This window comes from Lepidothrix coronata, unplaced genomic scaffold (assembly GCF_001604755.1).
Source record: "Lepidothrix coronata isolate B3197 unplaced genomic scaffold, Lepidothrix_coronata-1.0 Scaffold23, whole genome shotgun sequence".
NCBI lineage: Eukaryota > Metazoa > Chordata > Aves > Passeriformes > Pipridae > Lepidothrix > Lepidothrix coronata.
In genome coordinates, this window is record NW_016690203.1 from 2243371 (window position 1) to 2259175 (window position 15805).

The window sequence follows — 15805 nt, forward strand, 5'->3', positions numbered from 1 at the left end:
AGTTAAACGTTCCAGTGTCCTCAGGATCCCATGTAAAGGAGTCTGTCTCTGCCTAATGAGGAACAGTTGGCTGAAACACTAAGCCACAGCTTGGTGTGAAAGAAAGGTTTTCTGCTTGGTGGGCCAGCAAACATCTGACAAGTGGGAATCGTGTTCCCCTCTTGCAGTTGCTGTGCAGAGGTGCAGTGGTGGATGGCACTGCCAAACCTGCCAGGACCCTGGACCACCCAGCATCATGGCTTGTTGTTGCAAGACTATATGGAGCAGTCACTCATCAGTAAGTGGTAGCTCCCCCTCAGAAAATGACACACAGTGACATTTGGATGTGATGGGTAGGCCAGGCCCTGCTCATTCAGCCAAAACATGCAAGGTCTGTTCTGCCGTTAATCTTGCCAAGGCAAGGGGTATCCATCAACAATTTTTAACCAACTTGAGATAGCAGAATGAATTTATATCAGATCAGCTTTTGCATCACATGGCCACGTGGTTTCCCATATGGCACTAGCAGTATCTAGGGAATGTACTGTTTCTCTTGAACAATGCCCTGCCTGAAAAAAAGCAGGTATACTGATCATCTGCCCTTGTAGAAAGGATGAGGAAGAGTATAAAGAGAGAAGAAAGTTTGCCTGCTGAGGACTGAGAATGAAGTGTGACTCACAGCCAGCAGTCCTGAGAGAGAGTTAACCCTGGAGCTCAGCCCTGGCTCTCCCTGCGGGGCTCTCCTTTGCTTGCAGAGAAGGTGGTAAACCCTGGATGTAACTGCGTCTGCAAAGGATGAGGGAGGGCAGAGGGAGCTTTTATTTAAGGAACCTTTCCAGGAAAACCAGCCCATGAGGTTATTCTTTTGCTGTTCAACAACCTACATTGCAAGAGAGAGGGAGTACAATATTCTCCAGATTAGGGAGGAGGACTTTGCGTTTTGAACTGATTCAGAGAGGGGCCCCTCTCAAAGACTTCAGAACAACACTAAAAATAGCTTACTCTGCTAATACCAAGGAAACACTTTTTTTTGGCCAAGAAATTGCAATCCTATTTTTTATGCCCACTGATTTTAGAAGGGAGAGTTATATGTCCCTTTGTGTTGGGCCTCTTTGTGAGTAAAGCCCATTAGGAAGATCAAGGTTTCTTTGTACTTTGTTTGAAGAGCTATCAAATAGCAGCAGTATCAGATAATGTGGATTATCATCTTATAAGTCTCTACAATTTTATGTGTTTTAATTACTGGTACAGAAAGAGTTCTGTGGGACATCTGAGTCTTAGAAACAGACACTAATTAAACAAGCAAAGTGTGCTGAGATCTCTGTTTTCCTCAACGGTATCAATAACAAAATTCTCTCACAGGTCAACACAAACTTCCTCCTCCCCCTCTCATTTGAGCTGTGTAGTGTTTTCATAATCATCTAATTTACATAACAGCAGGTATACTCAAAACAGAGAAATAATCGGGGCAGGAAATCCACAGTGGCTGTTCCAGTAGCTTTGCAGAATCCCTGAAAAACCACACATCAAATCCCCAGCTTCTGCTTTACACAAAGAAAGGCTCTTTCTCCCTGTGGATCAGTGTTGTTATGAAAAAACATTATAAAATCATAAATAGAAAAGGTAATCTGTTCAGGGCAGTGTAGAAACATATCCAAGCTAAGTGTGGCCCCACTTCATCTACCTTCCAGTAGGTAGGGACTGGGAGGAGCATTAATACAAGCTGAACACACCTTAGAGACCTGAAGATCATTGACTGCTTGCCTAAAAGAATCAGGAAGCCTAACAGTTGACCCTAGAAGCATGGAAAAAGGACCATAAATCATGATCAAGAATATGCCCAGATTATAAAATGTGCCCATATATAGAATACGGGTGGAGGGTTGGCAATTTCTTTCAGTAAATTTGTTCTTCTGTCAAAAGGGTATTTTAGCTCCTGTCTGGACAGCCAGCTCTGGACTGGTGAACAGGTTTGTTTTTATGTTCGTTTTCAGTTGAGCTGTTGGCTGCACACCGATTATAGTAACCCAAGAGCTAAATACAGTTCTTGAACCTTCGTCATCCCTTGTCTTATTCATTCCCTTCTCTGTGGTCTGTTGCATGCTGTAGTACTGGGTATTTAACAATACTTGACGTGACACAGAATACTGCAATATTCCCAGAAAGAGACCTCTCTGAGGCATGCAGTGTCTGTATTTGTGCTCCTGAGTGCTATACTGTTCTCCAAAGCAGGGAGATAAGAATGGGATTATCCCATATCTGCAAGCTACAGGCTTCTCAGACCTTTCTCTCAAGCATCTGGTGCTGGCTAGCATCAGAGACAGGATATTGACCCTTGTTTCTAAGCAAGTATGGCAATTCCCATATTTCCAGGCACTGGACAGAAACAGACTGTTTTCTGGTAGAGGGTGGCTCATATTTCTTGCCAATGCTGACAGTCAAATGCCGCTTTCACATTCTCTCTTACTGCTAATACACAACCTCAGGCTGAAGGTCAAAGGGTAGATCCTGGATGTTCCCATGCAAGGAAAATCAATTTAGATTCACAAAAGACAGAAGAATCAGTGCAGAAGGTCACCACGTGGTCTTAGTCACTCTTCAGGTTTAGAAATTTGAACAGGGAGGAAGGAGGAGGATGAATGAGTATGAATTGATGGAGCAGGATTGCTTGTGAACTGGCAGAGACACAGGCAGAAGGGCCATCTGCAGTAGAGACTGACTTTTCCCACTGTGCCAGGCCCTGGAATATCCCAAAATCTCATAAATATTTGTAATTTGACCTCAGTTCATCCCATGGTGAAGCAAGATGTCTACCAAGTTTGGATTTCAGATCCAGCCTGAGACTTATAGTTTTATTTTATGGACAAATTTTAAACCAGATAGTTTGCTTTGAATCAAGAAAGGGACTTGGACAAACAGAGAATGACCTGATCCCTCGCACCAGGAAGAATGAAGATGATTTCGAGCTTAAAACACTGGGATAAAACTACAATTCTGCTCTCTTGGTGTAGCAGGGTAAATCTGCTTGGCTTGTAACAGAAAATTTGCCAGAAATTAGAGCAGAGGAACACTCTCCAAGTGTTTTGGGGGCTATTCTTTGCCTTAGAAAGATGCTCAAAGCAAGACCCAGGTAGTTTTTGGAGGGGCCAGGGCAAACGACTTTGAATGAAAAGCAAAAGCAACTCTGAGGGCAGTGTGTGCCTCCCCCCGGCACGCAGCGTGTGGAGGAGGTATCGGTCCTCTCTACCTCAGCCCCCCACTTGCCTCTCTGCTTTCAGGCTGGTGAATGCACTGGAAGGAGTCACACTGCGTACATCTCACCAGGATATGCTTATAGCTTGTGTTAGGGATGTTGACAAACTTATGCTGTTCATTGTTGCATTGTGTTCGAGCCAAGTCTCACAAGAGGAGACAGACTGTTGCTTCTCTGAGAGGCTTAAGTCATCATTTGATGAAAAAGCACCCAATGAGTGAATTCCCCCTTCCGCCTCTTTACATTTTTGAGCACTGCTCAGTAATAACACCAGGCACAGCTTCAAATTTAAGCACCAACATCCCTACAGATATAGACTGTTTGCAGTTTTTATGTATACAGCAGAACATGACAGCTCCCCAAGGGCCAGACCAGTGCTGCTCTTTTCATCTGGAGGCAGATTCTTCCTGTAAAGTCTAATACCTCTTTGAATTGAACAGGGTTACATCAGAAGTAGAATATGAATCAGGATCTTTGTTTGTCATTAGGCATTTAGTTCATATTTGGTGTTGCTATAAATAGGTCATTTGGCTGCAATCCTTATTTCCAGATTTTATTTTTATTTTTTTAACCTCAGCTACGCTTTTTTAGACCACGAGCGTGTGATGAATCTAAAAATGTCAGACTTGGAATGGGAAAGGGCAGATAACTGAAGCATGGCTCACTGCTGTCCCAGGCTGCTCACTGCCTGCCCATTGTGGACAGAAGAGGGCCAAATGATCAGTCTTGGCACAGTCACCGAGGGTTGTTTTGAGTTCCTAGGAATTTAACCCTATGACTTTGACCTTTGACAAGAACACTTAATTATTTCCAGCTCTCCAACCAGGTCATAAACTGGCCCTTTAGAAAAGTTTCCTGCTTTCCATAAAAGACAGCTCTCGGCTCCTGTCATAGCAGAGTTTATATTCTTTGAATGGAGGGGCTTCTTGAATCAGCAGGATACTGTGGTTGGGTTACAGAGTTCAGCATTTGGTTTTGTTTTTAACAGTAGATGAATCTGTGCTCCAAAATACCATCCTGTGTCCAGATTTTATATCTCCCAAACTTTTCCTTTTGTTTATTGTTTCCCCAGATATTGGAATTTGAAATTGTTCCTTTGTAAAACCAGAATTTCAGAAAAAAACAAATTCCACCCTTTTCCTATTTTCAGGACATATAATGTATGGATAATAATCAATATTTTTTTCATCCAAATACCCAGCAGTGACTGCCTTGCGCTCCTGTGAGCCTCTAAGTTTCGGTAACAGTTTATGAGTGTGTCCCTTCCCTTGGCTGACATATTGAGCTGCGTGTGGCACACTTTCTGTACAAGGTAAGAGAAACTTTTCACCTCTTTCTATAATGCTCTCCATGCATTTATTTTATCGGGGGACATTTCTCCTTCAGTCCAAAAATAATAAATGCAAAATGTCAGTTATGCCAGACTATTCAATAAATTGGAATGCAAGACCCCAGCTGCAGCCTTAATGAAGAAGTATTTCAGCCCATGCTTTCTCTGATCTAGGTAAACACACAGACCTAAACAACCATGATGCAGCAGGGAGTAGAGACTTTGCCTGGCAGCCTGGCAAGCCTCCTGTTTCTTGGCAGCCCTCAGAGGAGCAAGAGGGTTTTGTGCAGCACTCTGTGCACACGGCGCGCCCGGTGAGGAGCTGTTGAAACCATTGAAGCTTCACTTAAATGACGGTAAGGTTTAACAGAGAATGTAATTCTGCCTTCCCACTTAACAGCTTTACCAGTAAGTTGCTGCTTTTTCCTTACATGGGGATGTGGTTGGTGGGGACATTCTTTTAAAATGAAAAGGCGGGTCTTGGTACCAAAAACCACTTGCCCACATTTCTAGCATTTAAGGCAGCAAAACAGAGCTGAAAAACAGACTTGTACTGAAACACCTATTTTTAGCTTGATTTCCCAGCTTTTGCAGCCCCAGGCTCTGCCTACCAGATCTGAGGCAGAGCTCAGTGCCCCCTGGGGGCACTGGAGCTGCCCCAAAACATTCAGCTCTGGTCCAAATTTATGTTTGCGTCAGCCCAGGTGTGAAGCCCAAGGTCAGACCAGAGTGAGGGGTCACCTGGAATGCCTGCACCCTGGGGAGATCTGGCCAAGCCTGAGCTCCAACCAGAAACCTCCACTGCCTCCATGCCTTCAGCTCTGATTTGGGATCATTGAGATGCCACAACCAGCTGCAGGACCATCATGAAGCTAAAGTCTGTGAGATGTCACTGAGGAGAGAAATGAACAGCACACTTTCCTCGCCTTGCTGTGAGGAGGGGGAAATAGAAATGCATGCACTGAAAATCACCAGTGGTAGCAGTGATTGCATTTCTTGGTCTACAGAATTAATTAATTTAGACAGTGACATCATTAAACTTGTCTTGAAGATCAGAAAGCAGCTGTAAGTATCTTTCCTGCTTGGAGGGAATGCCCCATGCCTCAGAGAAGGCTGGGGTCCTACTTGTGACCTAGGAAATTCCAGCCCTTACCCTGCCTCTTGGAGGCTGCCAGCTTCCAAGCTGGAAGCTTCCAGCTTAGTTAACTGTGGGAATGAAGCCATAGCTGAGCAAAGGGGGAAAAAGAAATTAAAAATAAAAAGGTGGAAAGCTTTACAGGCCACAAGCCTTCAGAAAAAGGGCCGAATTTCAAGATAAATCCATTTAGCTCAAAACACAAATGGTGTGTTTGTAAAAAGACACAGAATCTCAGTTGCTGGAAACAAAACAGCGATTAGTGGCACTGCTGAAGTCTGTGTCTTGAAAGGTTTGTCTTTTTTTTTATACTTTTGTCACTTCACAGTCTTCTGCCTATACACAATGTCCTGAAAATGCCTTCTACTGCCTTACCCTCACCAACAGCATTTTGCAAAAGATGAATTGCATATTCTTTCCTACAAGTCTTTTCTTCAATTCAAGCCTGCAAATGAATGACTTTTTAAATTGCAGTTCCCTGCTGCCTGAACCAGATTCTCACCCAGAGGCTGCTTTATACTTCTCCAGCAATGCCAAACTGCTGAACTGACCCTGTGGTATGAAAGAGACCTGGACATTAAAAGGAACATTCTTTCATGTCTGTAGAATGTTTTCCATATTCTACAGAAGTACCAAGTATTCTGTTTACTCAAAATAATAATAATAATAATAATAATAATAAAAAAAAGCAAACTCACCCATATAATGTTCCTACTCCCCAAATATACCATATGGTATTATAAATGTCATCTTTCAGGGCCCTTCTTTTTGAAAAGCTAAGAAGTTTTATGGCATAAATATTTTCCCTGTGAGCTTAAGAAACCAGTGTGTCAGACACTGTATTTTTTTAACAGTTATGGTATGTTAGATCATGGTCTTTTGTGGTTAGGTATGACATCAGGCCACCACAAAGCCATACCAGGAGAATCACACAGAGAAAAACATGTCACCTTAAGAGCTTTCAGCATTCAGGGGAATTTGGAAAAGCCAAAACCTGGGTATGTAGAATGATCTATCTGTTGTTATTCTGACAAAGCTTACCTGAGGTGACTTGCAAGCATACATACTTATAAGAAGTTGTAAGGAATAGATAAGGAGAAAAGAATTACTATTTGGATATTTCAACTTCAGGAAAAATATCAGAAAGGCAAGCCAGCCACTGCCCTCCCCTTACCGTCCAGTAAATACCTGATAATTCACCTACCATCTCCAGCTCTCGGTGCCTGCTTTGCTAAATGAAAGAGGCAGCCCAAATTGCTAACAGGCACTTGGAATCTTGGTGTACCTGACCTGCTGCTTTCTTAATGTTCCTATTTATCCATTCCACTTATCTGTTGTTTTCTTTCCTTAATGCAGCAATCCTTAGACCTTTCAGCCAACATCATGAAGAAACACACAAGAAAAATAAGTTTTCTTGGAAGACAGATCTGCGAAGGCAAGTGCCAAAATGCTGATGGGCAGCTGGAGCACAGTGATGCCTCAGGCTGGCTGCAGGTGATTTAGGTAGGGAGGGACCTCGAGACCCAAACCTGGGTGGATATAATCTGCCATGTGGGGGTTGCTGGTTTTGTGCTGGTTGTTGGAGCTACCTTGGCTTGTCATGGGTGCAGAGGGGCTAATTCCTGCCCTGTGCTCATGCCATAAGTATTCATCCACACAGAGTAGCTGGGGAGCCTGCTCTACCCCTGCAGATACAGTCAGTGGTTGCCATGGAGGAAGGGCCCCTCCAAGACATGTAGCATAGCTTGGGGGAAAGTAGGTCTCTACCTCTGCAACAGGCAAGCAACCATCTACAGAGATTTGCATCATCTGCTGAGAAGTCATTGTCTCCATGGAGCTCAGATCCCAGAGTTGAAGAGGGTTTTTTTGGTTGTTTGGGGTTTTTTTACAGAGCAAATGCCTGCAGCTTTATTTGGGAATTTGCTATTTCTGTTTCTGACCCATAAAAGCACTTGTCTGCCTGTAAGTTTTTTTCCTTTTTCTAACTATCCTAATTGAGCTAATGAAAATTATTCCATCTACCTATGAGCTTTATCTTGGCTAGGACTTACTCCATGCCTTTGCCATCATTTAGGAAAGTGTGGTTCCCACTGCTGGCCTTGTATGTTGAAGGACAGAGGCAACATGCGAGATATCCTGTATCTCCGATAAGCCTTGGAGAATTAGAGCTGTGAGCAGCCTCATACTGAGATGTGTACATGGCTGCATACGTAAGAGGAGATGTGTCAGATTGCAAAGGCAGTCCTCCTACTGGCATTTCTTAACTTGCAAGTCCTCAGCTTTGTAAGCCAAATAATGTCCTATTAGCACAGACTTGCATTTAGGCATGCAATAAAATGCCTTCAAAGGTACAGATTTATTGACAAATTTTTTCCTTCCTGAAATTGAAAGGGCAAGAGGAACTTCGGATTCAAATGTGTTTTATAGACCTTCTTCTACTCCTGCTTCATGGTCTGCTGTCACCACCGTGCCTGGCCCTGCCAGAACAGAGAAACAATATTAGATGCAGCAGCCAGAGCTGTCTGACCCCCGGCAGCAGGGAATGCAGCTGGTACCAAGTTTCTCTCATTTCCCTTTCTGAGAAGAGACGTCTCCTACACTAGTGTGTCTTAAGTACTGGAAAATACATTAGTTGCTGGGACTGGTCATACATACAAGACTGTTTTAGAAGGTAGTCCATTGATACTGGTTTCTATTGTAGCATATATTGATTTGATGTCTATAATCAGTCAACTTAGCAGTATTTTTTTTTTACTGAAAAGTGTTCTGTGACTATTTTATTATTTTTTATCTTTGTAATTTTTATATAACTGTTATGACCTTCTATTCGTAATGTGGCTTTCCTTTGTGATGTGCAGCTGAGATGTATAAACAAAGTTTTTTCAGAAATAATTTCATGTGATTCATCAGGCCATTCAGATTTAAGCAGTCTGCCTTGTACTTTGAATACTGACTACTCACAGCAATGTGATCACAAAGAATATATAGCTCGAGAATTCCTGTGAGACATTTTTAGGGAAATCTTTCTGAATTAAGAACTCAGATTTATTATTCTTTTCAGCTGTTTACAGACGATCTACAAACCTGGTGAGAGAATGAATTTGTGGACTTCATTGCATGAAATTGTAGCAATTATTAAGTCATATCTAAACAAAGTGGACTGTGATTATTAAGTTTAATCTAAACAAAATGGACTGGATTTTGACTTCCTCCTCCTGTTATTGTCTTTGCTAAAAGACTTGTACAAAAGCAGTGATAGCAAATATCACACAGTATTTCTTATCAGCCCTTACACAGGGAGATGAAGAATTTTCTGATAACATTTATTGTTTTTTTAGATTCAACATGTTCACAACATAATAGAATAGGATATCAGTTCTTCTGACTACACATGGGACAAACCCCCAAGAGCCAATCCATTTGTTTTACTCTCCACTTTGGATAGCTTGACACTAGCTTACATATTATCCTTTTTATTTTGCTTCAATGTGCTTAAGGATGGTTTTTTTATTGTTGTTAGCTGTTTATGTGTTGGTTGAGGGCTTGGAGGACTTCTGTGGTCAAAAGCTCTGACATAGGTCTAAACCCCTGCGTTGTTCCCTGTTCCCACAGCTTGCGGGAGAGCTGCTGAACCCGACCTGCCCTGCTGCTCTCCTGAGTTGAGTAGTCATGGAGGGCAAACTGGGGCTGTAGAAGGTGTGAGGTTTGAAAAAACAGAGGGATCCTATATTCTTTGCAATATGACAGAGAAATAAAGTAGGCTAAGCTCCTAGGTGTGTCCTCATGTGCTGCACCAAACAGTGCATCCCATAGCTTAACTCTAGATTTTCAAAGCACTTTCTTGAGTGGCACTGGGAAGGGGTCTTCAGAAACACCTCAAAGCCACAGTTGCATGTTTGCCTGCTTCAAAACGGCCCCCACCTAGCTTGTGGAGAGGCAGGGAAAACCCTGTCAGAAACACATGTCTTTAGACCCTCCAACAAGGGCTGGATACTCAGCATTTGCTTAATGGAGCATTGGTCTAGGCATGCCTGTCCTTCTAAGCCCTTGAGGACAGGGAAGTGCTACATCCTTTCCCTGGGTTGTTGCAAGACGCTTATTAATAATTGTCAGACACTTATCGGAGAGCAATAAGGAACTTTTGGACTTTCCAGGGAAACAGTTAGTGCACCTTTTCTAAACAACCAGATGATGATGATGTCCATGATTTTCAAAGAGAAAGGTGGTTTCCAGAGGCTAGCAGCTGCCCTTGAAGGTGCAGGAACTAGTGCAGGGAGCAGCAATGCCAAGCAGACACAGCAGGGAGGCAGCTTTGTGTGTTGTCTGCAGGTGGTATTGAGAACAACACTGCCCTGCCCTAAAGGAAGAGTTTGTCCTAATCACAGCAGAACCTTTGGAAATTAGTGGAGTGGTAAGGTTCCTTGTTCTAGCAGCAGAATCCTCCTCCTCCTGTGTTCTGTGAAAAAGACAGCGGATAAATATTCTGGGCTGAGAATGATACAAAAGGGGCCCTTAAAAGTTCTGCAGTCTCTGGCTTCAGGCCCTTAGCAAGAGATTTCTTCAAGCTGTAAAAAAGGAGTTTAAACATTTTCTATTTAACCTCTTTTCTTTGTCCAGAGTCTTCTCATGTCTCCAGCTGCTGTATTCATGTGCTTCCCCATCTGGAAGGGAGCCAGGCACAGGGCAAGTGAGTTTGTAAGCTCAGAGATTCCCTCTTACAGCATTGGAGAGAAGAGTGAAAGCATTAGAGAAAAACAGCAGTGGCTCTTCCCTGGATTGTTTTGCCCTCTTTTGATATGGTCTTACCCCAAAACCTGACAGTTGTTAGCATATGGATTACCATGCTGGTGATTTTCCATTACTAATGGAAGGTTAAAGTTTCTACTTCTGACTGGTCTAGTTCATCATAACTATCAAAAAAAAAAAAAAAAGGATGAAGGTTGAAAGGATGAAATCCTTGAACTCTGCATTGTCTAAGGTGTGACTCTTGCATCTACTTATATTGGTGTGCTACTATGCATTATAAGCCTCTGATGGCAGAGTTTAGATAAATACAGCTGAGAAAACTGATAATGGCCAGAAGTAAAAAACCCCACAGTTGTTCATTGTCTTTTAGATGAGGAAGTGTTGTCCTTTTTTCTGCAGCTGACAACTTTCCCTGGCAGAATAGCCAGCCTTTCTAAGAGTGTAAATATGACTGTCACTGTATGAAACCTGTATTTCTCCTGCTTTGTATATTAAATTGTGTGTAAAAGACCTCTCATTTGTATACTGCACAAATATGCTAAACCTCTTTGAAGCTGGTTGAAGAAGAAAGATTTTACTGGTTATTTTTCAGGCAGTTCTTGGCTAATTCTGGGTGCATAAAACATACAGAGTACACAAGAGCCTTCCATCCCTCCGTTGCTTGCAAGGAAGATGGACTTGATGTTGTAGAAAAACATGTTTTCACAGTGTAAGCAACCTGTGGTGCTGTTCACATGAGCATGGTGTAGAGGAACAAGTATCTTTTTGATGTTTTTTTTCAGTCTTCCTCTAAATGGACTTCAATTTTCCATCAAAAACTTGGGGTAAGAATCTGGACTGGAAGGGATGGAAACAGTAAACTAAATTAGGCAACTCTGGGCATCACATGAAATAACATCTGTTGCAGTACCAGTAAAACTCCTGGGAAAAACTTATTTAAAAGGAACATGGAGAAATGGAGCATCTTGCTTGCGTACTGCAATCCTCCACCCTCACCACCAAGAGCTTCTGTAAGAAGGACTCCATGAAACAAAACAGTCACATTTAAACGTTCTACTGGCAGTTCTCATGGAGTTTCTTTAGTTATTCTGTGTTCCTGCTTTCAGCAGTTGAGGAGGACAAACACAGTAGACTCATCCTTCACCTCTTCACCTCTCAAACGTTTTGACTGATAGCATTTTCCTCCATTTTCCTTAGTGACAATGGTCTTGGAAGAGTCTGCCCCAGAGAAGAGGTCCGGGTAGGAGAAGAGGAGTAAACTATGATGCAGAGTGTGGGGTATTCTTTGAAGCCAAGGTTGTGACCATTTGCTCTAACACAGTTTGTGCCTTCTCCCCTATAGCTCTGCTGTATGTTGTTGTGCACCATTGGCCCATAAGCTCACAAACCAGCCTTTCACTGGGGAATGCAAACAAATGGTCTCTTCCAGTGTCTCCTCCAGCCTCTGCAAGGCCCCTGTGTCCTATGACAATTCTGTTGTAGTGTTCAGCAGTAGGATCATATGAATTTTACTTAAAATTCTGATAGCAGGTAGGATGGGGCCATTTACATATTAAGTGCTGGCTCCCTGCCTGATGGACCTAAGGAGTAATTACAGCAGGAGTGATTGCTTTTGGTTTAAACAAAGAGATTCTCTTATGAAAGTTTTTTTAAATATATATTTGATAAGGGGCAAAAATGAATAATTAGACTTATTAGGTTCAAAGCATATTAAATTCAAAGCACAAATCCAAAGTTGAAACAACAGGCTTCCTTCCCCACCCCAAAACACAAGGGAGTATCTGGATTTTTAGACTGGAAGGTCACTGGTGGGTGACAAAAGGGATTTTTGTTCTGCCCTTGGCTGCACTTCTTCCTTGGAGGCTGACCCTCCTCAGGCCAGCCTCTGTCACCCTGCTTAAAAAGGTGAGTGTAAAGGGAGTGTAAAGATATTGACCTATTTGGCAAAGGGCTTTGACATCTATCTGTGAAAAAGAGCTGGGGATGAGTTGCCCTTGCAAACTTTGAATATTTCACTTTGGTACATTACTTCAGCTTGGAAAATACTACGTGCTAAATTTGGGCAGGTTTTAGTGTTTGTGATTCATTCACAAAGAATTCCAGACTTCTTTAGGCTCTTCCCTTATTTGTAGGTATTTGCTGACTGGTTTACTAAATAAGCTGTTCTGAGGCTGTTTGCTACACTTGACACCACTTATCTGTTCATACGACTGAGTCACGCACCACACAGTCTTAAACTGGTGTGTGGAAATTAATATATGGTAAACTGAAGCAAAAGCCCAGCCTTGAGCACAACCTACTAGCTTGGAACTGTGGGGCGAGAGCTCCACCTTCCCACGCCTGGACTCTGCCAGTGTGTGACTCAGGGCTGGCTGAGCAGGCAGTGGTGGGATTTCTGGCTTGATAACACCGGAGGACAAAGAGGAGCTGTTATCTGGTGAACACGCAGAAGTACTCTCCATGCAGATAGAGTTTATTGGCACATAAACTCATGAGCTAAGCACTACTTGCAAAAGGTAACTGTAATACAAGGATACTGAGAGCATTTTGTTTGTGGTTACTTCCTTGATAAAATAATATGCAAACTATGACAGCTCTTTCCTTTAGCAACTCCTCTTTGAATAAGATTTCTAAGCCATATTCTGAAAAAAAATTGGAATTTTCAGAATATGTCTCATTATTTTGAAACCTCTTGCAGGGAATAGATGCGGTTACAACCTGCTCATGCTTTCTCTTAAATTGATTTCAATTCTTGTATGTGAACACACTGTGATCTCAACTGGTACCCAGAGTGATATCTTCCATGAAAACACACAGCTGTCCCTTAATGGGCGATTAGTGATTTCACAACATGTCTTTTCCTTACTGTTGTTGTTTTCTCACTAATGAAACAGGCTTGTGCTATGTGCTATCATTTACATTACAAATCTTGTAATGTAATGAGTTGGTACTTTTTTTAAAAAGAAGACATAGCCATAAGTTTTATTCAGTCTGGTTATTTCATGGCTTCAGAATTTGTTGTCCAAGTCCCCAGTTGCCGCAGATGTAGATAAAGACTTGAAAATCTGAATCTCTTAAGGCTCAGGAACATGACATAAAATAGCCCCCAAAAGGTCACACACAGTTTGGTTCTGTGGGAGAGGAGAAGGTAAGGAGGAGGAGGAGATACAAAAGCTGGCACAGGATATTTGCAGCAAACACTGCTGTCAGTGGGGCTGCTGGCACTATGTGGCTCTTGAGGCTATTTGGAAAGTTTTTACTGTTTAGCCTCAGTCTGAATTCTTCCAGCCTTGTTTAGTCTTTCTGGGCTCTCTTAAAGGTCATCTGAGAGAAAACATGAATTGGCTCTTACAGAGGCAGAGCCTCCCTGTTTGGCGAAGCAGGGAAAGTGTCTAAAGCATGGCGCTGTGAGAGAAATTAGCTGCTTCTGTTTGCTTCCTCCCCCTGTAGTAAATTTTGTTCCCTGAATGAATGAGACAGACTTAGTACTTGATTTTATTCCCAACAGTCCTTGATCCGCAACCTAGAAATGCCTCCAACTCCACACGCATCCCTTGTAGCCCACAGCTTTTTCTGGAGCTGATGAAAAACAGAGCTGATGTCATGGGCTATTTTTATACAGTGATGTCTAAAATACTTGATTTTTGTAATAGCAAATGAGTGCGCTATACTTTTTTGTAAATTATTTCAATTTTTTTGTTTACATTTATGTAGATTGACAAATAGCTGAACTTACATGGAGCAAGTTGTTTGTTTGGGGTTTTTTTTCAAATCATTTTTGAGTTCTGAAGCCCCACTTCCACCTCTGTCTTCTTTCCCCAAGTCTCCATCAACAGCAAACACCAAGATAACCCCTGCCAAGGACAGATCGAGCTCTCGAGACAGTGGTCTTTGGTCTCAAAATAAAAGCAAGTGAGTAACTGCATGCTTACAGCCTCAGGCCTGAGCAATGGTTGCTGCAGGGAGCTGGCACATTAATTCACAGTCCCTGGAGGAAGATGCTGTGGTCCTGTCAGCCCCACATCCTTGTGCTGTACTAGCAGCTGTGATATGCCACCAAAGTTTCACAGAGAAGATCCTGAGGTGGTGGCAAAGAGAGTGAGAACCCAGATGAATAGTTGTCATTAGCCATGTCAGATATAGGCTGGATGTTTTTCCAGTTTCTGGTTTTCTTCTCCTTCAATGCTGCTAAAGTGTTTGGGCAGACAGTCTGTTCCCTGTCAGCTCCCACTATTACTTTTTTCCTTAAGTGTAGTATCAAAAGCTCTTGTACTTTTTTATTTTTATATTACAAGTAGCCCAATCTCTCCTGCTGTGTTTACATTTCTGCCAGCAAATTACTGCTTCTGTCATGCCCTTGGCACCCTCTTGCTGCTCACTAGCAACCCAGGTGGGCACAGCACAGCCTCTGTCTTAGAGTTGCCCATTAGAGTAAAATGCGTTTTTTGGCAATTCAGCAATTGCTGGTCTGCAAAAATGAAAAACAGAAGTTTGCTAAATGGAGCATGGAATGCTGCTGAATGCAGAGCTGTTTAAAAGCAATCCCAAACTGTAATGAATGCAGTAAAGGTTCTCTCTGTTTTTGTGTTTTAAAAATCAAATCAAGGAAATGAAAATGTTTTGGATTTTATTCAGGCCCTACTTCAGCAGCATCTGCCTTGCCTGGGGGAAACAGTTGTGACTAAGGTGGTAGGCAAAGGGCTCTTTTCCAACAGGATTCAGCTATTTAATATCAGTTTGAGATGCTTCTGTCTAAAAACAGATCCCCAAAATCTTCATGCTGTCCTAGCGGACCTGGAAACATAACTCTAGACCTCTAGCAATTATATCACAGCTCTGCATGAAATGATGGTGGCTGCTTTTTAGCCACTCATTTTTGAAAGGGGATATAAAAACATTCATAATTCTTTATTCCTCAAGTACATTTTAATTTGTGACTCTCACTTCCCTAGAGAACATCCTAAGCAGTTAACTAGAGCATATACTGAAGAGGTATTCTTTTTGTTACTGCTCTTCCAGGCTCAGAGTAATTACATGTATAATTATGAAGGTAAAGACTGACTCTGCTTATGTGGTGGTTAAATACTCATTGCAGGCCAGAGATCTTACTCCAAGGGTTGTGAGGTTTATTTTCTGAAGTCTAGTATTCAGTGAATTGTTCAGTTTAGAAAGGAACAAAGCTTACTGAATCTTCATGAAGGCTCGTATTAATTCAAATGCAACATTTGGGTCCTTTCTGCATACACAAACACACAGACTCTAAAGGCCAAGGTCCATGAGATTTAGCTGAGCAAAACATTTTGAGACAGCCTTGTTCCACTGCAAAGCCAGTGCTGGCAGTAAGCACCAGACAGCATAATAG

General features: G+C 42.3%; 1 protein-coding gene across 7 annotated transcripts in view; it reads left to right on the plus strand.

Moving 5' to 3' along the window:
- Positions 1-4386: 4386 nt before the first annotated feature.
- Positions 4387-15805, plus strand: part of TMEM170B (transmembrane protein 170B) — an 85305-nt gene continuing 73886 nt past the window's right edge. For 2 of the 7 annotated variants that reach the window (XM_017808528.1, XM_017808527.1), the window contains exon 1: positions 11193-11267. In XM_017808528.1, coding sequence (XP_017664017.1) covers positions 11237-11267 — 31 coding nt within the window. In that variant the 5' untranslated portion in view covers positions 11193-11236. Of the gene's footprint in view, positions 4545-4736; positions 4919-5261; positions 5824-6550; positions 6696-7053; positions 7201-11192; positions 11268-15805 lie in introns of those variants that run through there. The other 5 variants (XR_001873787.1, XR_001873788.1, XR_001873789.1 and 2 more) reach the window with 5 other exon arrangements.